Genomic DNA, 27704 nt, shown 5'->3' with positions numbered 1-27704 from the left:
CTGTAACATCCCACTGAATTTTCTGTTGATTTGATGGATGAGGGGGGGCAGAAACCAAAATGGGTTTTGTTAGAGCATGAAGGAAATGAGACAATTTTTTCTCTCACTGTACTTCTGAGAGCATGGAACTGAACAGAGAAGTGAATTGCTGGGCAAGTCATAGCTACAGGGATTTAGGCTAGAAATGTTTTCTGAACACCCCATGTTTCACAAAACGTGCATTAGAATGCTCATTGGAAAATAAGTATTTTAAAGTGAATGCTGCCTTCAGGTTTTCTTTGGGTGTGGGTATTTTTTAAAATAAACAGCATTTTGTACATTTGTCTTATTTGTTCCTTCTGATTAAGCTGCATTAAAACAATCTCTGTATCCTATAGAATCTCTGTATCCTATAGAATTCTGATTAAAAGATAATAAGCAAATGCCATTCTGAAATCCATTTAGGGGAAGAAATATGTCTGCATGGGTCATTGTCAGTCCTGTGTAAAAAGATGAGTAACTTCTGAAATATTTTCTTCAGGTTTCTGTGGAACAGAACAAGAAGGAAAGCGACCATGTAATCATCAAGCGACGACTACGATCCAAAAAACGCTAAATAACCTTGAAGAAGCATGTTTGTTCCACTTAGTCAGGACTTAGTTCTATTATATTGTTATTGTTATACCTGGTTGTTATTGAACGTTAACAGTTGCTTAGTTGTGCTCTTAGGTTTGTATATAGTATAGTATATATAGGTGTATAGTGTCTTCTGACGTTTCAAACTGACTCTTGAAGTTGAAATAAATACCAGTTTTCTTGAATTATGTGTTTGGTGGTTTGTTTTTTTGTTGTTGTTGTTGTGGAGGGGAGAGGGGAAGTTCTTTTTTTTTTTTTTTGCTTCTTTTGTTTTTTGTTTGTTTTGCCTGCCCTGTATAGGAATGGTGTCTTTAGAAGTGTTTGTTATTTACCCATTGTGCAATAGTAATAACATACTTGTTCAGGATGGCCTGAATTGCTGTTTTCAGGTGACTGGTGTACTTAGCAGAACTTTGTGGGAGAGGGATGGGATGAGCACATGATAATGCTTGATTTTTGAATCTTTTTAAAGAATTTTCTTTGGAGAGAAGATAGTGCCAGTTCCTCAATGTGGAAGACAGGCGCCATCTTCTTTCTCACCTCTTCATTCAAATACAACAGAGAATAAGCTGCCCGTCTCTCAAATTTGGCTTTCCTTCCTAAGTAGAGATGAATGCATTTGTCGTGAAATCTTGTTTAATGTTTTCATAGGTGGTTTTACGCTTTGAGGTCCTTTGTCCTTCTGTCCGGATCTTCTGCTTTCTCCCACCTGTGGTTTGGTTATCTATCTAGACTGACCTTTTTCAGGGCTAGAGTTGAGCTCTTTCAGGACTTGAGAAGAGTGCATCGCTGATGACTCTTAGCGAGGTGGTAGGTGAGCGTTTCTGCATTTTATGCAAGTGTCATAGCTGGAGGCATAATAAATACACAAAGTGAAAGTCATGGCACAGTCTTAAACAGTGGGCCGTACTTAGCGTATTGCTTCTTTGCCTTTCTCAGAGTTTTGTCTGCTTTGTTCCACGCTCAGCACAAGTTCAACCAGCTGCTCATCTTGCCCCCATCTTGCTCTTCTGTACAGTTCAAGTTAATTTTAGAACCCATCAATACATGCCTGTCGAGCCGGACTGTTCCTCCCGTTGGGCAACCTTGCTCTTGCCTGCAGAGAGATTCACGGTCCATCACGCTGCTTTGAATGACGGCTTGATTGCTTGTCATTAAATCACCAAATAAGCTTTGAAACCAAGAAAAATCTACAAGGTAAGTGCAGGATAGGAAGCACGTTGAATTCCTTGTGGTATGATTTCTTTGTTGATTTGATTGTTCTTTTCCCCACCAAATGTAAAATGTCGTAGTTTCCAATATTTTCTTCCAGCTCTTGTGGGCAAAAATGTTGCACGTGGAACAGCTGTAACAGTGGGTTTTCCTTGTTGGGTTTTTGCTCCTTTCCATGAAAGGAGAGCCGAATATTTTGGGGAGTCTTCTTTGTGATAGGACAGCTTTAAGTAGGCATGCTAATACCTGAGCTTCTTGGGGCTCGACTTGTGCTGTGACTGAAGAAAAGTCGAGCTATAAACAAGAAGTGCGTACGTGGGTGAGCACGTGCGTCTGCATGCGTGTAGGCCAGCCGGCGCGGCGCCCGCACGATGGCGCTGCGGCCCTTCTGATCCCGAGTCAGCAGCAAAGAAGTGCTTTGCTCCTTTCCGACGCGCCCGCATCTCGGCGCGCTTAGCCGAGCTTCGTGGAGCTATGCTGCTGCTAGTGGAGCTCCTTCAGCTCCTGCATTTCCCTGTCACCTGTAGGGAGCGTCTGTACTGCAGCGCATTCCATGTCTCTCCCCTCTGTCACTTCTGGAGCTACATTTCGCACACTCGCCCTGCTGAAGAGATGTACTGCCTATACAGTGTTGTTTCAGAACGGTGCCCAGCACTTCTTGGGCTTCTGTGCCATTTCCTGTACCTGGAAAGGATTGAAAAGTACATAGCAAGCTCGTCTGAACCACCTGGGGGCAAAGGTTGGGCTGCCCTCTGCGCGCTGGCACCCAGTGCCTGCATTGCTTGAAGGTTTTCCGGTTTTCTCATGAACATCTAGTGTTGTTCCTCAGAACATCTGTAACAGTCGCTAAGGCATCCTCTTGAAAGCTCTCTGGAGAGTGGAATTATTACCAAAAAGTGTATATTTGCAGAATATTTACTTTACCTCTTTTTGGGATCCTCTCAAGTTGGGAGGATTGGCTGATACGCCTGAAGGCTGTGCTGCCATTCAGCGAGACCTGGACAGGCTGGAGAGCTGGGCAGTAAGAAACCAGATGAGGTTCAACAAAAGCAAGTGTAGGGTCTTGCACCTAGGGAGGAATAATTGCATGCACCAGCACAGGCTGGGGGATGAGCTGCTGGAGAGGAGCTCTGCAGAGAGGGACCTGGGCGTCCTGGTGGACAACAGGTTGGCCATGAGCCAGCAGTGTGCCCTCGTGGCCAAAAAGGCCAATGGCATTCTGGGGTGCATTAAAAAGAGCGTGTCCAGCAGGTCGAGGGAGGTGATCCTCCCCCTCTACTCTGCCCTGGTAAGGCCTCATCTGGAGTACTGTGTCCAGTTCTGGGCTCCCCAGTACAAAGAAGACAGGGACCTCTTGGAAAGAGTCCAGCGGAGGGCCACAAAAATGGTGAAGGGCCTGGAGCATCTCCCCTATGAAGAAAGGCTGAGGGAACTGGGTCTGTTCAGCCTTGAGAAAAGACGACTGAGAGGGGATGGAATCCAGGTTAATAAATACCTGAGGTGTGGGGGCCATAGTGGTGAGGCCCGTCTCTTTCCAGTGGTACGTGGAGACAGGACAAAGGGAAACGAAGCTGCAGCAGAGGAAGTTCCTCACGAATGTGCGCAAGAACTTCTTTACGGTGAGGGCGACGGAGCACTGGAACAGGCTGCCCAGGGGGGTTGTGGAGTCTCCTTCTCTGGAGATATTCAAGACTCGCCTGGATGCCTACCTGTGCGACCTGCTGTAGGGAACCTGCTTTGGCAGGGGGGTTGGTCTCGATGATCTCTTGAGGTCCCTTCCAACCCCTACAATTCTGTGATTCTGTGATTCAGAACTTCAAGCTTCATATCAGGATCGTGATGAAACAGTTCATACGTACCAGTGCCAGCTATAACTTGTTTGCCTGTTGCTGCTGACTGACATCTCAGAGGAGCTTATGGACCTATCCTTTATCTTACATGCTGGGGAAATTCCTGCCGCTGAAAAAATAAATAGGCAGAAAAGAGATCCTCTGTAGTTTAAGATCAAGTATGGGAGATCACCTTTGCTAAGGAAGAGTTTGTTTTTGAAGTTGCTGAATTTAACATTCATAGATCCCCCTATTAAGTTCATCTCTAGTTTTTCCCAGAAACATTGATGTAAAACAAAAATGTGATTCTACTCTGGGAGCTTAGAATGCATGTCTAGTAAATGCTACAATCTCCTTTTATTTCTGAGTCATCTACGGGATTGAGATTTCTCCTTTTGAGAAACAAAGTTTGGATGTGTTATGGTACAAAAATTCCAAATTGCACCTTTCCTGCTGGATGCTGAAGACTTCCTGTGCTCTGCGATTTACTGTTGAAAGAAGGTGTCATTGTTTCCGGTGGGATGGAATTGTGTTGCTTCACCATGTCTAGTGACTATGCTATGTTTTGGCTCTATGAGAGAAACAGTGTTGATAACACATTGATGTTTCTAGTTGTTGCTGAGCTGCGCTGCACAGAGCTGAGGACCCCTCAGTCTGTCCCACTGTGCTGCTGATGAGGAGCTGAGAGGCACAGGGTGCCCAAGGAGCTGGCCAAGGCGATATTCCTTGCAGAAGGAGAGTTTGCAAAGGAGGAGGAGTTAATCTCTGGCTCTCTCTTCAAGTGCTTGAAGACTTGCCGGGCACCTGTTGGTGGGTGGTGAGCGATTGCTTGCTTGTGCATCGCTTGTTACATACATATATATGTATGTCATAATTATTTTGCTGCTCCTTTTCTCCATCTTCGTACATAGTTTTATTTTCACCCATGAGTTCTACTTTTTTTTTTTTTTTTTTAATTCTCTCCCCCATCCCACTTGGACAACATTTCCAACTGCTTGAAGTGTGTTCTGTATTAGTCTTTTTCATTGTAAACGTGATGTCTTGGTGTCACTGTGTGCCAGATGGGGGAGCGTGAAAATACGGGGGGAAAAAAGCTGGAAAAGGACAGGTGTACTATCTATTAAGGTGAAGTATTGTACCTCATGCGCAGGTACGGCTGAGAGACCTCATTGAACGTGGGTAATTTTGACCGTATCTGGGGAAAGCTGTTCAGTAATGCTTTCATGTGCCTGTGGTTAACCAAGAAAGATGTAGGTGTTCTTCTCTGCTCCTGTTTGAAGCGTTCTAGCCTGGAGTACACATTTCAGAGTCTTTTCTATCCATCAAGTCCCAACTACAGCTAGAACAGGTAATATTGAGGCAGAGGAGGCCTCCGCAGCGGGGTGCTGTGGTCTCCTGAGCTCCCCGTGCCACGAAACGGCAGGATAAGGGTCGCCGGGTCCCCGGAGGGGGGGAACTGGCAGAGGGGCTGCCCCTGCCACCCCAGGCTGCCCCTCGAGGCGCAGCAGGCGCATGCAGGCCTGCCTTCTGCTTCTCAAGCGAGAAATCACAGCGCGAGAGCAGGATCCTGCTAAATGCCGCTTAGCGAGCAGCCATCGCTGCACGTCAGTGAGGCGGCGGTTATGAGACGTGCGGCCCCTTTGGCGGCGTCGGCGGTTTGCGGTTGCCTAGCGACCTGCGGGAGCGACCGTGCTCGGCGGAGGTCCGTTTCTTTCCCGTAAGACGGCGTTTGCTGGAGCTGGGGCGGTATTTCAGGGCGGGCTTTCCCCTGTTTGAAAGCTGTAGGGAGAGGGAAGGGAACGCCTGACCCGTTCCCTTCAGCGTGACTTTCGGCGATGTCTGCCTAGCCCTGTCCGACTCGGTAGCTGCGTTTTGCTGGTCGGGTAGGAGGGCTGAGCTGTGTGTTGCTCCATGCCGGCTTTTTGTGCTGCTCGCGGAGATCAAAAACGTGACTGCGTGAGAGGCAGCGCTGTCAGCGAGCGAAGGGCCGTGCCCCAGCGCTGGTCCCATCGGCCGCTTTAACCGCTGAAGTTTATCAAACGTTTCCTATTCCCTATTAGCACTTACGGACACTGTATGTGCGCTGCTGGAGCTTGGCGTGAGGGTTTAGGGTTGCAAGGCGGCTGAATCGCTGTCCAAGCTGTAGGAAGCCGGGCAGCACCAAGTGTTAGGGTGCTTTTTGCCGTGGTAGATGAGTGATATCCTGACAAGCTATTTCAGAGGGCAAATATAAACTGCAAAGATGGCACCTGTGGTATCAGAGGAAGAAGTAGCAGGAGAATGAAGTGTGGGCAAAATACGCGGGTATTTGTATGTCAGATGTGCGTCTTAAGGGTTATTTTGGTGTCCTGTCACGCTGAATCAATTACACTTTCCTTTTCTGTAGCAGATCACTGCTGAGACTGAGATGCACTGAAGGAGTTAAATTGCGGATTTAAAAGCCAACAGTTGTACTCTGGCATGAGGTTTTCTGATGTTTAGTATCCTCTTAATACCAAAGCTACCTGTTAGACTTCACAGTGCCTCTGAGTCCTGCCTTGTGTTCAGCTGCATTGGGCTATCCTTTTTCATACCAACGATTGATTAGGTGCCACAGGGATAAGCCATTGCAATGTTCTACTGCGATAAGCTTTTATTCCAAAAGGAGACTCGAACTGCAAAATGAGATGACGGGAAAGGTTATGTGGAGCGGGCCTGCTTTTACTAAATGGTATCTATGACTATTTCCATCAGCCATCATGGTTCTAGGAAGGCAGTGCTACATGCAAAAGGCTTTTTCCCGATGGGCGGTTGTGGTGTGATTTAGTCTGACAGGCAGCTCGGCACCACAGGGTTTGCTCCTTGTAGGGAGATGGAGGGGAGAATAGGAAGAAGCAAGAGTCAGTCCACACACACAAAGCAAACTGCAGATATCACTTAGTCTCGTATTTCGTAACTGAGCTTAGGAACTCTGCATCATGCGTTGAAAGAGCAACGAATAATTTCTTTTTGTATCATCTTGCAGAATGGAAACAAATTCAGGCAAAGATAAACTTTCCAGACCATCCTATGTTGCCAGCATGGAGCTATGTGAAAGACCAGGACTGGTAAGCATGGAAGATATTAAAACATGAGTGTACTGCAGTATTATTTGTTTTGAAACTCTAGGCTCTCACAAGGAAGCTTAGCAGGGGCCAAAGCACTTGTGAAAACAGAGTGAAATATTCGTGCTTCCCGTGTCATCAAATGAGTCTGTTACAACAGGCTGATGAAAAGAATGCTGTGTAAATGTGCTAATCATCAAAGAGAGGATCTAGTCAGATTTGTAACTTCCAGCTCTTTCAATTTTAGACGTCTAGTTTGGAGCCTAGGGGACACATACAAGTTTGCCTGCGCATTAAGCCCTTTACAGCACTGGAAAGAGCAAATGGATCACAGGTAGGACATTTAGTTAATCTTAACACTAAAAACAAACAAACAAAAAAAGCAAACTACCAAACAAAAGAAAACAAACAACCCTTAACGTATACTTGTTTACTTTTCCCCTTATGATGATCTTTTAAAACACGTTTGATGCCTGCATTACTTGTGCTTCCTTTTAATAGGGGTGTGTTTCACTTGAGGACTCAACAAGCGTTATACTGAAACCCCCTAAGAGCTCCTGGAGTCGACCGACTGAGAAAACTGCAGGACAGGCGATACAGAAATTCACCTTTTCACGAGTAAATGAATTTTCTTTAAATGCCTCTAAGTTATTTGTGGAAGATGTTGCTTGTCTTCTGTTACTTAATATACAACAAACAAGTTTTTCTTCAGAATTCTCTGTATGATTATAAGCGTGTATCTGACTGCTACAAGTATGTAAGGATTGCTTAAACAATCTAAAGAGATTAACCAGCTTCTTGGTAACGTTCAGGTGTTTGGACCTGAAGCAACTCAAGAAGAATTCTTTGAAGGTACAGTGAAGCAGCCAGTGCTAGACTTCCTAGAAGGATGTAATCGCCTTGTATTTACGTATGGCGTTAGAAATACTGGGAAAACCTACACATTCCAAGGTAAGAGTAGAAAAGTTTTTTCCTTGAATTAGTTTCTTAAAGCAGGATTTACTTCTAGAAGAGAGAGATGTTTTGACTTCTTACCTAGTGACTCAGCAGGCTTTGTACATTGCCTTCTATTGAATATTAGTAGCCTTGAACAGTCTTCTTCCATGACATATATTACTAAAGTGACAGCTGTAGTCACTACCCGAATTTGCGTATACGTGCAGTGGTAGTCCTTTGTAAGCCAGCAGGAATTTCAGAGAGATGTGCATGACTTCCTTGTCCAAGTACTCCAAATCTCAGGGCGAAGAGAAAGCTGTGAAAACAAACGATCAGTCTGTGAGAAGGGTGCAAATCAGCAACTTTGGTTTTGGTTCCTACAGTGACATTATGCATCTTAGATGCTGTTTTTTATTTGAAGAAAGTATGTCTGAGTTTGTTGGATTTATCGTAGGCAGAGATTAAACATTTTGAAACATTTGAGCAGGCTATTTCCATCTTTTTTCAAGTTTCTGGGTTTAGTAATAACAACGTCATAGAAGCTTGTCTTTTTTGAGCTCTAAGAAAAGGCAGTGGGGAAAGAAGTTGAGTTCCTTGAGCAATAGTTACAAGGCTCCCAGGTATTGGTTAGTAAGGTTGGTGGGATGAATACAGTGGTGTTACAGAGATATCTCTCTGGTTGTATGTCAGGATTATTTCAGAGAGGGGAGGAAGCCTGGAAAACAGTTGAAAACTTGCATATTTGTTAAATGTGGGATTTTGCTGCATTTTCTTTTCCCCCTTCTCTTATGGCTAAGCTGATGCAGTATATCTTGGCTGTTTTCAAGTGATGCCCTGTAATGTCTAAGGAATGGGTTGTGTTTCGCTAGTAACACTGCAAACGCTGCTTCAGACTGTAACTGGCCTGTACATTTTTTGTGCGTGCCTTGAGATTCAAATCAGTTATCTTCGTCTTCGTTTATTTTGTACGTTGCTCATGATAATTACTGGGGCCTTTCTTTTGCTTACAGGGACAGAAGATGATGTTGGTATTTTGCCAAGGACGTTGGATATGTTGTTTAAAACTATTGGAGGAAGGCTATACACAAAAATGGATCTGAAACCTATTCGGTGGCGAGATTACGTAAAACTGACTAAAGACCAAGTGAGAGAAGAAACTGCTCTTAAAAATTCATTGCTTCGTCTGACAAAAGAGGTAGGAGACTACTTCATAAAGAAACGATGAGTACATGCATCTTGAGGGAGCTCAGTGTGATCCTGTGCATTGTGTGATGAAAGGGGCTTGTGTGTTCTCATGTAGTTGTTTATTCATCTTTCTGTTCCTGTCAAAAAACAATGAAGCATCTTCTTAGTGGCATGCCACACCATAGTGGGGTATTTCAGTTGTGGAGTTAGATTGATCTTATTGAGGAGTTAGTTAAGTGTGCGTCAAAGGCAGGTGGCAGTCAGGTTCTTTCTGAATAACTTTGAGAGCCCAGGCACGTGTTAAGTCTGGCTGCAATGATCTGTAAGTATGGCGGGGGGAAACAACACCTGTCTTCTACATGTGCATGAACCAAAGCTGTGTAAAACTGTTCCAGGTTTAGTGAGGATGTGGAAAGAAAATGCGGTGAACAGCTGTATGCTGATCTTAACTCTGTAATGGAGTAGGATGAGATGTGATCATGTGCTAGAGGTGCCTCCTCTGGTTTCAAGAGCCATGTTTGTAGGTAGATCACTTGACCTGATAAACTGAGTAGCTGCAAGCTTTGCTGCCTACCCAAAGCCAGATCTGTGTGTTGTGTTGATGAAAATTTCCCAATTTTTCTTCTTAAGCATACTGTGTCTGGTAGGTGAGACTCCTCGTCTTCACTTTGGTTAATGGGAACTTCTTTCTACTTTTGTGCTTTAAAAAGAAAAAGAACCACACACTCAGAATCTGAAGCCTGGGAACTGATTATATGTGTGTGAACATCATAAGTTCTGGATGTTGGGAACCATTTTGTATTATTAAGCAGTTTGGACAAAGAAAATAGTATATTTACAAAGTTTAGAGTTAATTTCAGTTGTGTAAGACTTTGACAGCCTGTGTTAAGAAGCAATGAGCTGCTTACCTACACTAAATGATCAATTATTCTACCTTAACGTTAGTTTCCAAGAGTTGACCTAATAAGCCATAAGGTATGGAAGTCCTCAATTATGAAAATGCCAAAAAGAAAAATATTTCAGGAATCCTAGTCTGATGAAATCGAGGGTAATATGCAGACTACAACCGAGCTGTTGAAAATCATTCTGTGAAGTAACTCCTTCCAGTTCGGGATTCTCCTCCAATTTTTCTTTTTTCCCCCTGTATCGGCAAGCTGTGGTATGTTATAGCAAAGGAATTGTCAGGAATGAGTAGTAAGGTAAAAACAGGACTTAAAGCAGGAGTGTATGAGTGCACTGAACCAGTTGTAATGTACAGCCTGGATTTTGGTGTTGGCATATTGAAGCTATGCTGTATTGCTTTCTGGGAGGGCCATATAGATGTATATAAAAAAAAGAAAAAAAAAAAGACAAAAACAAAAACAAAACCAAACAGGCAACAGGTGGTGTGTTGGTGCTGTACTTCAATAATAAATCCAGAAGTCTCTGTTTTCTTTTGCAGGTAGACCATCGCAATAGCCCTAACGGCAAAGCACCGGCTGATTCTAAGGGTATGTTTTGTATTAAACAGTACAGAAGCTTTTCTAACCGCTAAGGTCAAGAACTGGTTCCTTGCTAATGTTAATAATAAAAGGATTATTTGGCTTTTATTTGTGATGGATTGGAATAAGGGGCAGGACATCTGGGCAGAAAACAGAAGGGATGAAGTGGTTAGGAGACTACTTGGACGTCTAGCATAACCTGGTGTTAAGCACGAGGTGTAAGTAAAACGAAGAGAAAGAGTATGGCTTGTGATAAGATTCCTAGTGATATTCTGACAGGCTTTTAGGGCATTTAAGAACTACATTAAAAAGCCTTTGAAGAGTTCAGAATATTTCTAACCCAACTAGACACGTTAGATTAGGTTTTGGAAGTGAAAAAGCAAGCTCTCAAGCAGATGTGTCTTTGCAAAGGTGTAGGGCAAGCGTATGACTACCAGATGCTCTGTGTGTGTTTAGGAGGAGGGGGATGTCCGTGGTTTTTGCCTGGGAAAAGTTTTCTAATTAACAAGACTGCTGTAATCTTAGTTGTTACTAATTTTAAATGCAATTAGTTTTGCTGTCTCTAGATTGACTTGTAATATTTTCTACTTTGCAGGTGTAGGAAATCTCTCAAAAGGATCAGAACAATCTAGCAGATTATTTCTAGATAATTTCTCAAAGTTCTCTGTTTGGGTTTCATTTTTTGAGATTTACAATGAATGTTTTTATGATTTACTGGCTCCTATGTCAGAGGACAGGAAAAAAAAGACACTTGGCCTTGCTCCAGACAACAAGGGATATTCTTACGTGAAAGGTAACTGGAGTGCTTTGCAAATCACCAAGCTTGTCATGGAAAAGTGTCATTTCTGTAATAAAGTTTCTTCTGAGATAGAAAACTCTTAAATGTGTTCAGTTTAGCTCTGGAAATGTCTGCTTGAATGCAGAGGCATACTGTATCTTGTCCTTTTCCATGGGAGGAAGAATCTTAGTCTTATCTCTCATCAGCTTATCGTGTGTCTGAAGCAGACTTAATACAATATTTTCTTGTGTTGACTAAGTGTATTATTCTTTGTTTGTATACCTCATTTCTTGTTCACTTTTCCTTTTGCTAATGAAGCTCACAAAGTCACTTTTCCTTCTTCTGAAAGGTCTGCAGTGGGTTCAGGTCTCTGATTGTGAAGAAGCTTTTAGACTTTTTAAACTGGGACAGAAACACCGGAGTTTTGCAAGCACAAAGCTGAATGCTTGCTCCAGCCGAAGGTGGGAGACTTTGACTGAGGTTGGGTATAAGATGGTGTGGGGAAGAGGGATAAGTGAAAATACTGCCTGTGGCTTTTGTAGGGCAGAAGGCTTTAGAAAGGCTTGATATCGAGTGTTCCATTAGATATCCTGTAACTGCATGTGATTCTAGTGCTTGAAACAAGATGGATTAGTCCTTCAAGCAGATAAGAGTGTACAAAAGCCAATTGTTTTATCAAAAACTCTCAGCAGAATAACTAAGCCTTCTTCCGTCTAAGCACTGGTGGTTTGGGGGAGGGAAGAAAAGCAAAACAAGCTGAGATAAAAGTCTCTTTAAAATTCTTACTGCATCCAGTGGAATTATGAAGTTAATTGAATCTCAAGTAGATCCAGCAGCATTTTGACTAGATGTTGTAGATTTTATTAAATATATGTATTTCTGACTGTTGATCTTCCTTCATTTCTCCTTACTGGTTTTAAATTTCTCCTTTTAGCCACAGTATATTTACCATCAAGTTACTAAAAATTGAAGACCTTGAAATGCCACGAGTCACACGAGTCAATGAGTAAGTTCAGAGCAAAGTTCCCTTCTTCTATTGGGGTGAAACTGTCAGTTGTTTTCAGTGTTGGTGTATTGATACTAGGCTACGTACTCAGTGTTCCCTGATGGAGCCTCGTGTATGAGTGGTGGTTCCCCATTTCCTATCGTCATACGGTACTAAACCATCCAGTTGCAGTGCTGTTCTGCATCTTGTGCCCTCTGTTCAGCACAGTGTTCCTCTATCCTGCTCCACTTGATTTCTGAACTAACGTTAAGTCCTCAGAAAGAAGCGCATGGCAGAAAAATGAAGCTTTGTTGAAGAAGTGTTTGGCAGGAAGTAGCGTGCAGCTTCGCTAGGAAAGCAACATTAAAAAGCATGGGAGGGTTCAAGAAATTCTTCCGTTGGGAGGAGTGGTTGTGTTAGAAATGAAAATAATCAGGGCACGTTCCGAGGCAAGAAAACTTAATTTTCCTTATCTGCCTTCAGGTTATCCCTGTGTGATCTTGCTGGTTCAGAAAGGTATACCAAGACGCGCAACGAAGGTGATAGGCTGAAAGAGAGTGGAAATATCAATACGTCTCTCCTGACTCTAAGCAAGTGTATTAGTGCACTCAGGATCAGTCAGCAGTCAAAGTAAGTCCTTGTACAAACTGGAAACCAGGTGTGGATTTCAGGTATTGCGTGCAACGTTTAAGCTATTGTCTAAAATGCAGAGTACCAAACTAAGGCATGAGTGAAAAGTATACGTAGACTTCTGCAGTTGTGTGAAGCCTTGTTGATCTAACAAAGTGGTGTATAAACTTGCCGGCTTTGTTTATTTTTTACTTTTGAGTTTTTTAAGTAAACCTTTGAGTTCTGAATCTTTGAACTTAAGTTATCGTGGACTTAAGCAACTTAACATTGTTTCTTCTGGCCTTGCCTTCTCAAAGAAATCCTGGGATAAGATAGACAATTTCTCTTCACTATTTTCTCTACAATAATGCAGACAGAAGAGAAGCCTACGTGCTATTTTTGCCTGCGGTTGGGCTCTAAGTGAGTGCAGGCAGAACTTTCTGTATTTTAAAAGGATGTAGTATTTATTTAGAGTCACAGCTGGATGCAACCGCTCAGGAGCAGCTTTCTCTGTAGATTCTCATTTGAAGATGTCTTTCTCCCACACAGATTAAGTGTGCTCTGTGCTTGGGAAATGCCATTGTGTGCTTTAAGAAATTCTCTTATTTGCTAACACTCTGCCTGGTAGCCTACTCAAATTGTGTTGTGCTTTAAAGAAGATGAAAATAGGCCTAGCTAGAGGTTTAGTCTCTCGTCGGTCCTTCCTTTCTAGGTAAGAAGGGTGCCGTTAAAGTTAGCAGCTTCTTGAAGAGCTGTGGTGTGTTCAGAACTGTTTTATGTTCTGGTCCTGATCACTTGACATCTTAACAACTCAGAAGAAATGTACTGAAGCTTAATCACTTATAATATTGATAGATGACTTTGATAGTCATTTTCTTAACACGACTCTTGTTTAGCACTCCTGCAGTAGAGCTGCTTATGGGTCGTGTGTGTGTTGTGACAGCAGTGTAACTATCTGAAGCTGTCTTGCACTATTTGCAGAATTCAGTAGCTGTCAAGAGTGCAGTGGGCAACCTCACCAGGGAGGTGAGGATTTCGTACAAGTAGAAACTGTTTTCTGAGAAGTAGATAGGCCGTTTTTGCAAAGATGGTAAGGGAAAGAGAAAGGCGAGAGAGAATTGAAGGTAATGTGAGGCCGTGTGACCTAACATAGGCTAAATGTTGAACGTACTTTTTGTTTTAAATATTCTCGTGCGTTGTCCAAGAAGATAAAGGCTGCGTAGTAGCTGGAACAACCACACAACCTGTCTGCCGACTAGCAAAAAGCGATAGCATTAAAAACAGCCCACAACCCCAAATGATGTAAGGACTACTGCCGCTATTAATATGCTGTCTTCCACTTGGATAGCTCGTACACTGAACTGAAGTGGTTAACTTGTGGGCTTTGCTGTGGTTTTTGTCTCCAAAGGGTGCAGCAGCACATACCGTTTCGGGAGAGTAAGTTGACGCACTTTCTTCAGGGATTCTTCAGTGGAAAAGGGAAGACACACATGTTAGTAAACATCAGCCAGTGTGCTTCAGCCTATGATGAAACGTTCAATGTGCTGAGGTTCTCAGCTCTTGCACAAAAAGTGAGTGTGCTGTAGTCTCTCCTGGGGTTGTTGTGTTTCTTTGGGGTGTGAGGGCAGAAGCCCTTCTCTTCTGAGAATCTTATTCCTAAAAGGTATTCAGCCTAACAAGAAGCCGCTTGTTATATCGGGAGGAAATTCTCCACTATTTACTTAATTTTTCTCTCTTCCCAAAATATGATCCCACCCAGGAAAGCAAATCCAGCTAGCCCATACGTGTTGTAATTTTGACTCTTGTTCAGGTCAAGCCCTGACAATATAAACGGAGCAGCAAAGAGTTTGAAAGGCTGTGTTATGGCCGTAAGAGGCTTCAGTGGGGAAGCGGAGGTTAGTCAGAATGGGTAGGAATGAGAGTCATGATATAAGGATGAAGAAGTTAAAGTGTCTGATCAGTGCTGCAGGCTTGATGGAAGTGTTTGAAGCATTGGGAGTTTGTTGTCTGAAGCGTGATTGGTGGATGTGTGCCCTCGGATTGTGGCCGTATCTAAGGAGGTTAAGTGGGAAAGTAGAAGGAGCAGCCTATGAGGGTGATGTGGTTGTGCAAGCGAAAGACCTGAAAAGATGATGTCCAGTTGCATTGAGTGCAACTGGAAACTGAAAGCAAAAGCAGAAACCTGTGGCTTCGTGAAGCGGCAGTTCTTGCACGTTGTTTGGCTAGTGATAGTCTTGAGACTCAGGGGAGGATTGGAGCCTGCAGTAACTCCTTTCTACTTTCTTGAAAACTGGTTGAAGTAGTGACCAAACAAAGGCTATAGGCCAGGGGAGTAGTAAGCTCTGGAGAGGAAATGACAGCAGGTCCCTCTTGGAAGTACTAGTCAAGGTTGAAGGAATACTGATGGCTTTGCTCTTTTATTTCCTGGGCAGGTTATAGTAACGGATGCATCTGTTCCTCCTCGTGATGAGTCATTTGGCCAGAACTCAGCCAGTGGGTCATCAATGCCTCGTTGCTCTAAAATGACGGTCCCAAGCAGAAGCGCTGGATTTCTGTGGGACTGGACCCTAGAAGATGTAGTGGAAGATGATGACTATGAGATGGAGCAAGAACATAAGTCAGGAGAAGAAACAGTGCTGAAATACGAAGAAAATAAAGTCCTGGTAGGGAAAGAAGAATATTCAGTAAGTGCCCAGACTGCTTTAAGAGTTAGTGCATCCCTGAGGCTTGTAACAACATCCTTCTTTTCTTCCATCTCCCTCCTCTTCGTTCTGAGCACCCTTTCTGTCCCTAAATTCAATGTTAAGAACTAAGCGGAATCTCAGAATCACAGAATGGCCAGGGTTGGAAGGGACCTCAAGGATCATGGATCTCCAACCCCCCTGCCGCATGCAGGCACACCAACCTCCCCATTCAATACCAGACTAGGCTGCCCAGGGCCCCGTCTAATCTGGCCTTGAACACCTCTAGGGATGGGGTACCCGTAATCTCTCTGGGCAGCCTGTTCCAGCACCTCACCACTTCCTCTGTAAAGAACTTCCCCCTGACATCCAACTGAAATCTTCCCTCCCTCAACTTAAAACCATTTGCCCTTGTCCTGCTGTTATCTGTCCTTTCAATGAGTTAATTCCCCTCCTGTCTATGGATGAATTTGGAATGACTCTGACTTAGTGTCTTGTGTGGGGAAGCTGTGTGAAATGTGTCCAAATTGAAATAGAGCAATGAGGCATGCAGATGTGTTATTATTTTCTTGTGGTCAGTACATAGCAAGAATACAGGTATTTTATTCTCTTTTAGGACCTTGCTTTGCTTCTTTTAAAAGTAACTTCTAGAGAGGGCAAAGAGGCAGGAACAGAAGGCTTGAGAACATTTTGGTAGCATTTAATTAGTATTATCTCTCCCACCACCCCGTTCCCCCTCCCTCCCCCCACCCCCCCCAAAAAAAAGAGCATCTGCAAAGTAGCAGCTGAATTCTATATGAATTATCTGCTTTATATTTCTTGGCAAATGACTTATCTGAGCAAGCCTGTAAGTTATTGAGCTAGGACCAAATGTGAAGGCTTCTGTTTATGAATAAGTTAATAAAAGAATTGGGAGGTCATTTTCAACTAGAGTGAAGGGAGAAAACTCAGTTCTAGCGAAACCATTGCTTGATGAAAAACTTAATAGTGCTGTTATCCTAGGCACTGCTGAGTCTTGTGGAAGACTTGAAGAACAAACTTATTGCTGAGAAGAAGGACAAGCTACTGCTGGAACTGAAAATTCGTGATGAAGTGGCCCAAGAATTTACCCAATATTTTGCTCAGCAGGAAACAGAGTTCAAGTAAGTTAGCTTTAAACGCTCTTAAAGTTATTGGTTGAAAAGGAAAGGTGAGGGTGTCTTCCCGTGTTGCTGAGAGTTGGATTGGATGAAAGAATAGTCTACTATTCTGCTGGACTTGCTCTTTTACTCTTACTTGGTCTCAGGTAAGAAATCAATGTCTACCTGGACGGTGGATTTTAGGAGAAATACAGCGTAGGAAAGGCTTTGATTTGGAGGCTGAGGAGAGGAGGGTATCTTTACTGACTGCTCTCTTAGTGGCAAACAGAATTTTTCTGGCTCGAGGAGCTCAGGAAGAAGTCTTCTAGTAAACATTTGCACCTGTTGTCACCTGCTGCTACTCTCCCTCACCTCCATCAGATCTTGGGGAGTGGGGAAATACATTTCTATGTCAGTGTAGCAGTAATATTCTGTGTATTATTCTGTGGTGCCAAAACAGAGAAACATCTTTGTTTTCAAGAAACTGCGCTAATAACGTAGCGGTTGAGATGGGTTGGCTTTTAGCTGACGTATGTTCTGTCTTTTGTTCTGCAGAGAATGCCTTTCCCAGGAACGAGAACGGCTTGAAGAAAATTCTGAAAAGCGCCTTGAAATTTTCAAGGAACTTGTAAGTGGTTGTGCTGACAACCCAGGCGAAGAGAAACTAAAGAATCTGCCTCGCAGCGAACAAGCTGAACCCCTGGTATTTTTTCGTTCTTGCTTTTTCTTAAATATTTTCCTTTTTACTAGTTAAGTGGTATGGGCACGTCTTAGGGAGCTGAAAGGCTGGTCACAAGGAAGCGCAGGCTGTGTTGCTGCATGATGAGCAAGATGCATCTATTCTTCATCTAGTACGAATGGTTGCTGAGCCTTTCAGAAAGCTTTGGGAATTTGACGGCTTTTCTTTCTGTTTCTGCAACAGAAAATGAAAAATTACCCTGTGTTCAAGGAAAAAGGGAATCCTAGCTTATAGGTTAAATTTGCAGGAGTTGTATCTGTGGTAATATAAAAAAGTCGGGTCGTCAAATACTATAAAATATAATAGCTGTTGCTAGATTGCCAATTCATACCTCCCACTCCCCGCACCCCCCGATACAACTCTCTGTTAAGTTGCATGTGAACTTGCAAGGTGGGCTTTGAAGGTGGAATTGAAAACTGTTTAGGTGATTGACTTCACAGTGGCTATCCAAACTATCTGTAGAAGTAACAGCTATTGCGTAGGTAGCTTTCCACCAACTGTAACTGACAAGAAATTGTGTTCCAGGGTGGAGAGCATAGCGCAGTGCGTGACACCTGTGCTGATCTTGAGGGCATTCTTGATTCTCTGCAGCATGATGTTATGGGTATTAAAAAGCAAGCTGTGGCAGCACATAGTTACACTGCATCCCTAGAGGATCCACAGGAAGCTATTGGTCGGCTTGAGGAGCAGCTGGAAAAAACTGGCTTTGAACTCATGAAGACCAAGGAAGAGCTGACAGAGAAAAACACCAAACTACTTAAAACTGAGGAAGAGCTGAGACAGAAGAACAAAGGTGAGTTGTGTGATGCCATGGGTAGAAGAAAGAAATAGTTCACTAATCCGAAGTAGAAATAACCAATTTGAGCTGGAAGTAGAGGAGATGTTCCACGTTTGGAACCATCGCCTGTACATAATACAAAGCCTGTGTGCAATATGAAGTGATTGTTTGTTCTGTGCATGTGTTCAGGTTGAACAATTGCACGATTCTTGGTTATTTCATGTTTTTTCCACTTAAGCTGCAGCTAGCAGGCTGAAGCTTTCAGAAGTATGGGGTTAAATGTCTCTGTGTAGATTTTGCTGTTTTATTGTAATCCCTGCTCTTCTTTACATCTTGCTGATGCAACCTTTTCATTCCAACAAATACAACTTTTGAAACACTCCTATAAGTGCAGGCCACGTGCAAATGAATTAATTTCTTCACATCTACTCCAACATCAGAATGTCTGGGAACATCTGGGATTACTGAATAAACTACCTATTGGCTACTTATTAATGCCAGTTTTTCTGTGTGTTACAGACTTTGAAATGCAGGTGATTCAATTGGATGAGTCTGTTGAGCAACTGAAAGAAGCAACCGAGGTAACTTTATCAAGAAAATCCTGTGTAGGATTATTTGTTTAAAACCAAGTTGTGGTAGCTTAAAATGCTGTTCCAGTAGGCTCCAGGAGTAGCTTTCTCACCAAGTTTAGCAAAACTGAACTTGCGTTTAAAATGCATTGTGCAATTCGGCTACTTAACACTGCATTGGAAGCTGATGACTGAACTATTTTTTTTTTTTTATTTCCAAGAGAATGAATGTGCAAAACGAAAGGATTCAAGTGCTAACAGACATCGTGGTGCAGAAAGATGCCATTATTACAAAGCTACAAGACTTGAGATCTCATTTAGAAGAAAAAGTGAAGGACTATGTGAGTTTTGCCCATCTCACTATCTTTACACCGAAACAACCCATCCCGAACCCTATGCTTGTAATGCATTCACTTCTGTCTGTTAAAAGTGATTTTCTGTATGAAGCTGGTACTGTTTGACATTGTAAACAATTCAGGTTAATCTGAAGATAGTTGTTGTTAACACAAGCAACAAAAATATCAGTGTGTTCCACCAACTGCTACCTCACGCTCCTACATCAAAGGAAGAGCAGGAGTAGGAGTATATTGAGCGGAGTTAGAAGTATGAGTGGATGGCCAGGATACCTCTACATTCTCTGCAGTTAATAGAAGTCTCCTGACTAATGTACTGCAAGCTACTGAGTATGTGAAGAGCAGCTTGGCTAGAAGTGTGTGTGCATACCACTTCTGGTGGCTTTTCTTCATTTTCTACCTTGATGTGTGGTAGCCTGAAGTAGCTCTGAAAGCATTTATAGTTAATTCTGTCACTCTGGTAAACTCCTCTTGATTGTGTGCAAGTCTTTTGCTTTGTAACCTGCTAGGCTCTTGCTCTCCCTTGCATACTGCACCGAGTACTGTGCTCGTCCTTATCTGAAGGTGTACCTGTTCTTGCTGTTGCTGGGATTTGTAACTGACATCTTTAGGGTCACTGGATAAACGTTGCAGCTGTGTCGTTTTGTGAAAATGTTTGCCTACAGAAGATTACTGTGCGTTAAGTGGTCCTTTTGTTCAGCTTCAATGTAACTGGTCTTATATCAATACAGGAAAAGACTATAACTACTTTTAAAACAAAGCTGGCAAATGAGAACTCTAATAAAGCTAGTGAAAGCAGCCGATTCAAGGGACGTGAGGAAAGTGAGTTGGAAGTGGGCAGAAAGCACTGTTTTGAAGATAAGCCTCCTGTAGAAGAGCCACCTCCAAAGAAAGGTACAGTTTCTTCCATCGCTGAACCAGGGGTCTTCCAAAAAACCAAACTGATTCCTATTCTGGAATGGAAGCAAAAGGTTGTGAAGCGCAACCTTATGGTATGAGGAGAAAATCCCGTGTTATTCTGTAAATAGAAGTAACTGTAATGTAAATATCCCTTTTGCAGAAGGTCCTATGCTGTTCATTTTTGAATGCTTAAAATAAAGGCTTTTTGCACTATTTATTTCCTTTTTGCTGCTTTTTCCTCATCCACAGCTTAGCTGTAGTCCCTTCCTTTCTTGCCTTTCTCTTGCAAAATATGTGCAAGAGAGGAAAGCAATGCCTTGTTTGTACGAGAATGCTTGTCTTGGATGATCTCCCTCTGCCATCTTTAGGATCCAGTATTTATGCCAAATAATGTGACCACTGAATGGTATCACGTATATTTGTATTACCAGAGACAGAGGAAGGGAAATACAGCTGATGTGGACTTTGTCGTACTTCAAATTGTAGTAGGCTTGTTATAATCATATGACTGAAGCTCTCATTTAAAAAGTTAATGCTAGTACTCTTGCAGCTAGGAATTAAAATGGATAACTGATACTCACAAGGTCAGCCTTGAGTTTTCTGTGAAGAAATACTGACTATTCAATCATGTTGAATGTTGTTTTTTTTAATTTGTATTATAAGTGTCCAATTACTGTTTAATATATTTTCTTCAACTGTATTAAATATACACAATGTAACAATGAGCACAGGTGTGTTGTGCTGATTCTCTTATAGAATTTAGTTATCCTAGTAGCGTGAGCAAAATTTCATTAGAGACGATAGGTTATCTTGGTTTGAAGTTCAGGGTATTTACACCATTCACTGAGCTTTACGTCTCGTTTCCCACGTTTTGGGATCATGCTTTTTCCTTACGTGGTGCATAAGGAGCTTCTAGACTAAACATCACATACCTTCTTCCAGTCTTACTTCTCTTGCTTTAGTGTTTGCTTGTACATTTCAGCACAAAGCATTTAGATTACTTCTAAGTCTTCCAATGGAGGATTTTACTCGCCTTTGCTAGAGGTGCTGGGAGCAATTAAAACCCAAAACCTGGTTTGGGATTGAAGATGCCACTGCTGTTGCTTCAGAACGACTTCTAAATCACTTGGGGGCCATCTATGGAACTTGTTGGATGGGTTAAGAGGCCGTTTCCATGCAATCCACGTGTATCTGTGTGTAACGCTGGCTGTGTGTGGATGCTACAAAGTTCTGCTTTTCTGTGGTTGTAGTAGTAACAGGACTCTACAAAATTTCTGTGGAATATATTGTGCTGTCACAATCCCTAGTCATTTAAGTCTTGACTTATTTTTTAAATGCTGAAGCAAAGTATGCATGTTACTTAATGGACGTAGCTGGATTCTAAAGCAAGGAAGAAGTACAGCAGGAGTCACTTCTGATAGGAAGAAAATGCATGTAATTTTAGTTACTGCTCCCTAGTTAAGGAAAAACCAGCCCCAAGCTAATGCAATGCTTATGGAAACTTGAGTCTGCAAATGTGTACCTTTTTCTGAGCAAGCTTTCTATGCAAAATAGTAGGTGTGGACAGAAGTAGGAATCCTCATAAGTTGTTTAGAGACCAATTGAAAAAAAGGAGACAGCAGATACCCACGCTGAAGTGATCAACTTTTCCCGGATTTTATCTTTTTAAAGTAAGAGCACCGTGAGTTTAAATGAAACTTCTCAGAGAACTGTCTAATACCTCTTAGATATATCTGTGTTATAGGGATTGCTGAAGCAGGGAAGGTGGAAGCAATATAGCTGAATTATCTATTTCATTCCCATGTTTCTTAAAACTAACCACATGTTCTACTAGTGTGCAGTGGAAGGTTGGAGTAGTGCCACGGTAAAAGCGTTCTTGCGGACTGAAAGCTCATTGCTGCAAACTATGTCTAGAAGTCTGAGGCACGTGATTACGAGTTCAGAGGGCTTTAACTCCATTTGTACTTTCAAATACCACGAGATGTGAGGGTATGGCTTTCATGTTAAGACAGTTTTTCATTTAGCAGTTGATACTTGGTATTGTGAACTACTACCTAATGTTGATTTTCATCAACGTGAGCTGCATTCCTTTTCTTTGTGTGGTGTTTTTTTTCCAGTTGTTCTGAAGGAGAGAAAGAAAAAGAGCACTCTAGAGCAAAAGAGAATGGAATACATGAAGCAGAAGTGCTCTGCGTACCGTATGGAAGTACTAGCACTGAGGGAAAGAACTGAAACCTTGGAACGTCACTTAGCTGTGCTTGAAGAGCATTGCAGGAGAGAAGAAAATAAAAAAGAAGGTCTCAGTAAGCAGGTCACAAGCCTGCGTACTAAGCTCTCTTTTTCTGAAGAAACAGCTGCTGACCTCTGTGAACAACTTCGGCAGTGTCAAGCTGAGTATCGGGAAATTGCTTCTGAGCTGGATGAACAGAGATCTGTAAATATGGGGCTAGAAGAAAAAAATGTTCAACTAAATAACATCATAGAAGTTGCCAAACAAAACATAATTGATAAAGTGTCACAAGTAAAAGCAGTGCAGACCAAATTAGGTGACTTATACAAACGTCACTTAGAGTCCTACGCTATCGATACTGACTTAGTCAATGTAGAGGATTCCTCAGGCTCTGAGGAAGATGAACCAGAGAGATCTCAAATTAGTTCTGCATGCCTTCAGTCACAGGCTTCTTCTATGTCAGATCTTGCACAGGACCGCTCCTTTTACCACGGTCTTGAAAGGATTTGGGAAGCATGCAAAAGTATAATTGATGTTTCCTCACAAAAAAGTCAGCGGATCGAAGCACTGCTTCAAGATGTTGAAAGCCTAAGGAAGGGACTGAAAGATGCTGAGAATTGTAATAATCGACTTGAAATGAAGCTAAGCGAGGTTACAAATCCAGACAGTCAGAAAGAAGATCTTATGAATCAGTTGCAAGGGCAAATAGAAAAGAAAACCTGGGACTTTGAAAAAAAGGCTGCGGAAGATCACAGAGTAATTGCACAATTTGAGGAGGAAGTTGCCAACTGTGAGGTAAAAATAAGAGAGCTTGAATGTCTCCTGGAAGCTTTCAGAGCAAAGGAAGGCAGCGTGACAAAACTCGAAGAGTTACTTAAGGAAAAGGAATCCATTATTGTAAATCTAGAAACAGTTATGGCAGCTCTGCAGGAGAAGTCTGCTAATGAAGACACAAAGGTTGAAGAGCTAAATAATGAAAAAGCAAATCTGATGGAAGAAGTTGTGCAGCTGAAAAACAGCTTGGAGCGGATGAAACACTCTCTTTGGGAAAAGGAAAAGAGTGAAAAGGAGAAAATGCAAACTATAGAATCGTAAGTAACTCCTGAGATAACTTACAGCCCTTTGAGAACGAGCTAGAGTTAAAACTCGTTCTTGTGAACATCCCTTTGACTTAATGCTTTTGCATGTTTATCAGTAGCCAAGCTACTACTTTAGGATGCTTTGGTATGCTACTTGAGTTCAAAGGGAAAACAGGAGCGTGCAAGGAAGCAAAGAGTAACTTGGGGATTTCTGGTGGTTTTGTTGTACATCCCTCAGAACAGAATCTGAAGTATTTGTAGCTTCAGAATCTGATTATGAGAGGCAAGCTGAAATTTGAAAGTAATTGTTTAAATCTTGTCACTGGTCTAGATAGATCTAAGATTCTATTTTCAAGTAGAAACCAGCAGGCAGGGCCTGGATTAAGCCACAAATGCTGTTTCCATGAGATGCGTACAGTAATGTTCTTTGTCTCTTTATTTTTAACATAAGGCTTAAAAAGGCTGTTGCTGAGAGCTCTGTCCTTGTGCGGAGTTTGAAAAAAGATTTGCAGAGGAAAGAAGAAGAGTATGCAGACTTAAAAGACAAACTTCCTGATGCCAAGAAAGAAATTCTGCAAGTACAAAGCGAGGTTTGTGGTCAAGTTTCTTCTGGAAGATTGTGCTTGGCTTTCTGTTGTTAGAACTTGTTTGCTCAAACCTTACCTACGAAGCTTAAAAATGTGTCACGCTGGTGGGGCAAGCAGCAACGCTTAGTGAATGTTGCCGTTGAAGCTGTAGAGGAGACCAGAAGTCAAGACATGGTTTCATAGAGATAACAGAATCACAGAATCACAGAATCACAGAATCACCCGGGTTGGAAGGGACCTCAAGGATCATGTAGTTCCAACCCCCCTGCCTAGCAGGGCCACCAAACGTACACATTCAGATCAGGTTGCCCAGGACCCTGTCCAACCTGGCCTTGAACACGTCCAAGGACGGGGCATCCACAACCTCCCTGGGCAGCCCGTTCCAGGGCCTAACTACTCTCCTTGTGAAGAACTTCCCCCTAACATCCAACCTAAATCTTCCCTCCTTCAACTTGGATCCATTTCCCCTAGTCCTGCTGTTGTCAGCCCTTTCGAAGAGTTTACTCCCCTCGTGGGTGTAGGTTCCCTTCAGGTATTGATAGGCTGCAATGAGGTCACCCCGCAGCCTTCTCTTCTCCAGGCTGAACAAGCCCAACTCCCTCAGCCTGTCCTCATAGGGGAGGTGCTCCAGCCCCCTGATCATCTTAGTCGCCCTCCTCTGGACCCTTTCCAAGATCTCTATGTCTTTCTTGTACTGAGAGCTCCACACCTGGACACAGTACTCCAGATGGGGCCTCACAAGAGCTGAGTAGAGAGGGACAATCACCTCCCTCTCCCTGCTGACCACCCCTCTCCTGATGGAGCCCAGGATCCCATTTGCCTTTCGAGCTGCCAGAGCGCACTGCTGGCTCATGTTCAGTCTCCCGTCCATCAGGACCCTGAGGTCCTTCTCTGCCGAGCTGCTCTCAAGGACCACTCCTCCCAGCCTGTACGGGTGCCTGGGGTTCTTCCGGCCCAAATGCAAAACCCTGCACTTTGCCGTGTTGAACCTCATTAGGTTCACCCGAGCCCAGCCCTCCAGCCTGGCGAGGTCCCTCTGAATGGCATCCCTTCCTTCCACCGTATCAACCGCACCACTCAGCTTGGTGTCATCAGCAAACTTGCTGAGGGTGCACTCAATTCCCTCATCGATGTCATTAATAAAGATGTTAACGAACAGAGGAAAGTAAACTTTGTTGGTAGTCTTGAATAATGTTTGTGAAAAGAAAGGCTAATGGGCTTCTGGAGGGGGACTTGTGGTGATCTCTGTAGTAACAGTAGCCTTGCCTCTGCTATTTGTGGCAACTCCAAAACCTCAAACCTGACTCTTGTGAAAAGTGCTGATAACTGGGAAGAAAAATAGTGTTTACCTGACGAGAAATAGACTGATTTCCAGAGGCTCTTTCATATGAGGCATATATATATATTTTTCTTTATTTTCATCTTAATGATCTTAATGATTATAATCTAGTTATTAAGCAGGAAGATATTTTACAAGTGATTTTGCAGGCACTGAGTTGGAAATATTATTGTTAGTTGGAAGTGTTTAGGGTGGAAAACAGAGGCATAAAAATGGTTTTTGGTAACTTGGTTTACAGAAGTCTTAAAATAACTGTGTGCTTTACTTATGTTACAGGTGTCCTTATTGCATTCCATGGAGAAATCTCTGAGGAACAGAATTGATGAAATTGAAAAGATTAAAAAACAGTTCAGTGAAGAGCTGGATGTCAAAAGGCTTGCTATCCAGCAACTTAGACAGGTTCGTGACTTTTATTAAAATTTCCTTGCTCATAATTTTTTCTTTTTTTAAACGAATGATGCGAGTATTCCAAGCACAGGAAAAAGCTTACAGAAATTGGGGTAAAATAAAAGTAGCCAACTGAAATTAGTGATAGACCATGAAAGGTGTTCAAATAATTTGTCACTGCAGAGCGCTGGCAGATTGCTTTAAATACAATAAGCTGCATAGTAAATACATGGTTAATAGCTGCATATAACCTGATTCTGATGAGTGACATCTGTGTACGTTAATTGAAATGTCTCATCTCAAACCCTTCTTATCAGCTTGAATGGTTATTTGTACTTTATGAAAAAATGACTAATTCTAGGCTGTCTTAAAAATTTGCTTGTTTCTACTGTGTATGCTTTTCTCTCAATGTGAAATATAGGAGCTGTTGAATAACAAGAAGTTGGAAGAAGTCACCAGACAATATGAGAAAATACGTGAAGGTCAGCCATTATTTTTCTCTCTCTCCCTCCCTCTCTCTCTCTCTCTCTCTATCTCTGTGTAGTATCCATGTCAATGTTGTCACATCACTAATGACTTTGGCGAGTCTTACACTTTTATATTTTAAAACATGATTTGAGAAACTCCAAACTAGATGTTTAGTAGTTAAGCACTGCTTTAAATGTTACTGTATGACTATTATCAAGTAAACTTGAAAGTAAAGCAGCAGATTTGGGAGAAGTCTCCGAGAAAGTGCAGATTTGCAGTGCTTTTTAAAAAGTCTGCTGCTCATGTGCTGTTTTAGTTGACCTTCTGAAGTAAACTCAACCTCTGAAATGTCAAGTTCTGCAATAACAGATTCTGTAGGCTGTAGGATGAACTTAGAGCAGTTGAACTACAGCCATTTTCTCATGTAATAAACTCCATATTCTGATTGTCCCTAGCACTAGAATTCTCACCTAAAACAAGTTGGTAAGACTCACTTAAGAACTCTGTATGTATCTGTATGTGAATATTTCAATAGAGATGCTCTATTTCTTTCAAGAGAGCTTTTGGTCATGGGGGAACCTCGACTTGAAAACTCCTCAGGAGAGGATAACGGGAACTAATAGGGAGTTCATCTGTAAATTTTCAAACCTCCAGATCTGTGTGCAAAAGAAAAAATAATTGAAGCTATGAAGATGACATTAGAAGAAAAAGAAGAGGCTCAGCTTGAACAAGATCAAGCGCTTGAAGCTCAATTAGAAGAGAATGAAAGATTAGCTTCAGGTAATCTTTCAGTGGAAAGGGAGCAGTGATGCATAAGTGCTTTAGATGTATTGTGATAGCCACTTCCATTTTCATTTGGCTTGGGCATTAATGTTCCATAGTAAACAACAAATTTGTACTTGTTAAAAGCTTCTGTTATTTCTTTGTTCTACAGCAGGCAAAACCTAAGTGGCTTTAGTAAAAAGTCATTAATGTGGTGTTTCAAATACACATTTGAAACGATAAGGTGTCTAACCTCTTTTTGTGTATTGAGTAGAACTGGAGACGTGGAAACATAGATGCAGAGAACTGCAGAACCAGAGCAATATTGACCGGCAGCAAAAGGACAGGGAAAGGGAAGAGGCAAATGTGAATGAAATCCATACAGAATTAGTAAAGCTGCAAAAAGAGCTGAAGGTAACTTCACTTTAAAGTTGTAACTTCAACTTAGGAGACTACTTATAACATGATAAAGTAAACTGTTACACTGATGAAAAAATCTTCCTTTACAACCTGCAGTGCAGTGTGCAATAAGGACGAGGTACAGCTAGGAATATTAACTCAAAGCAGATTATAACTCTTTGTCAAAGCTTTTTTCTATTAGTTGCTTGGGCTATTTGTATAAGCTATCCAAATCAGCACCTAACTTTATCGCCGGGAAGCCTTTTTTGTTGTGCTGAGGGTCTAATTTTAATTTTCTTGTAGAAACAAGTCTATTTAATGATGACCTGGCTTTTAAGACTTTTATTCCTTAATCACTTAGTATTTCATTTCTGGTTCCTTTGAAATAGACAAGTGAGGCCAAGTATCAAACTGATAGAAAGAAGTGGCTGAAGGAAAAAAAAGGACTCCTGAAGCAGGTAAAAGAAGCTGAGAATCTTCGCAACAGAGAAATGAAGAAGTTTGTTGAGGGCCGACAACGGCACGGAAAGCAACAAGCAAAAATTGTAAGTGACGAGGTCTTGGCAGAGTCATCCAGAGTCTGTAGTTTGGAGACAACTTCA

General features: G+C 42.3%; 1 protein-coding gene across 4 annotated transcripts in view; it reads left to right on the top strand.

Annotated features, from left to right (window-relative positions):
- KIF20B (kinesin family member 20B) overlaps positions 1 to 27704 on the top strand; it is a 64777-nt gene that overhangs the window by 29158 nt on the left and 7915 nt on the right. The window contains exon 34 of one of the 4 annotated variants that reach the window (XM_052677351.1): positions 521 to 741. The exons of the other annotated variants lie outside the window; for them this stretch is intronic. Coding sequence (XP_052533311.1) covers positions 521 to 595 — 75 coding nt within the window. The 3' untranslated portion in view covers positions 596 to 741. Of the gene's footprint in view, positions 1 to 520; positions 742 to 27704 lie in introns of those variants that run through there. 4 annotated transcript variants of the gene reach the window in all.

The sequence above is a fragment of the Tympanuchus pallidicinctus genome, unplaced genomic scaffold, assembly GCF_026119805.1.
Source record: "Tympanuchus pallidicinctus isolate F22 unplaced genomic scaffold, pur_lepc_1.0 scaffold16, whole genome shotgun sequence".
NCBI classification, from domain to species: Eukaryota; Metazoa; Chordata; class Aves; order Galliformes; family Phasianidae; genus Tympanuchus; species Tympanuchus pallidicinctus.
This window is presented reverse-complemented; position numbering and strand designations above follow the sequence as displayed.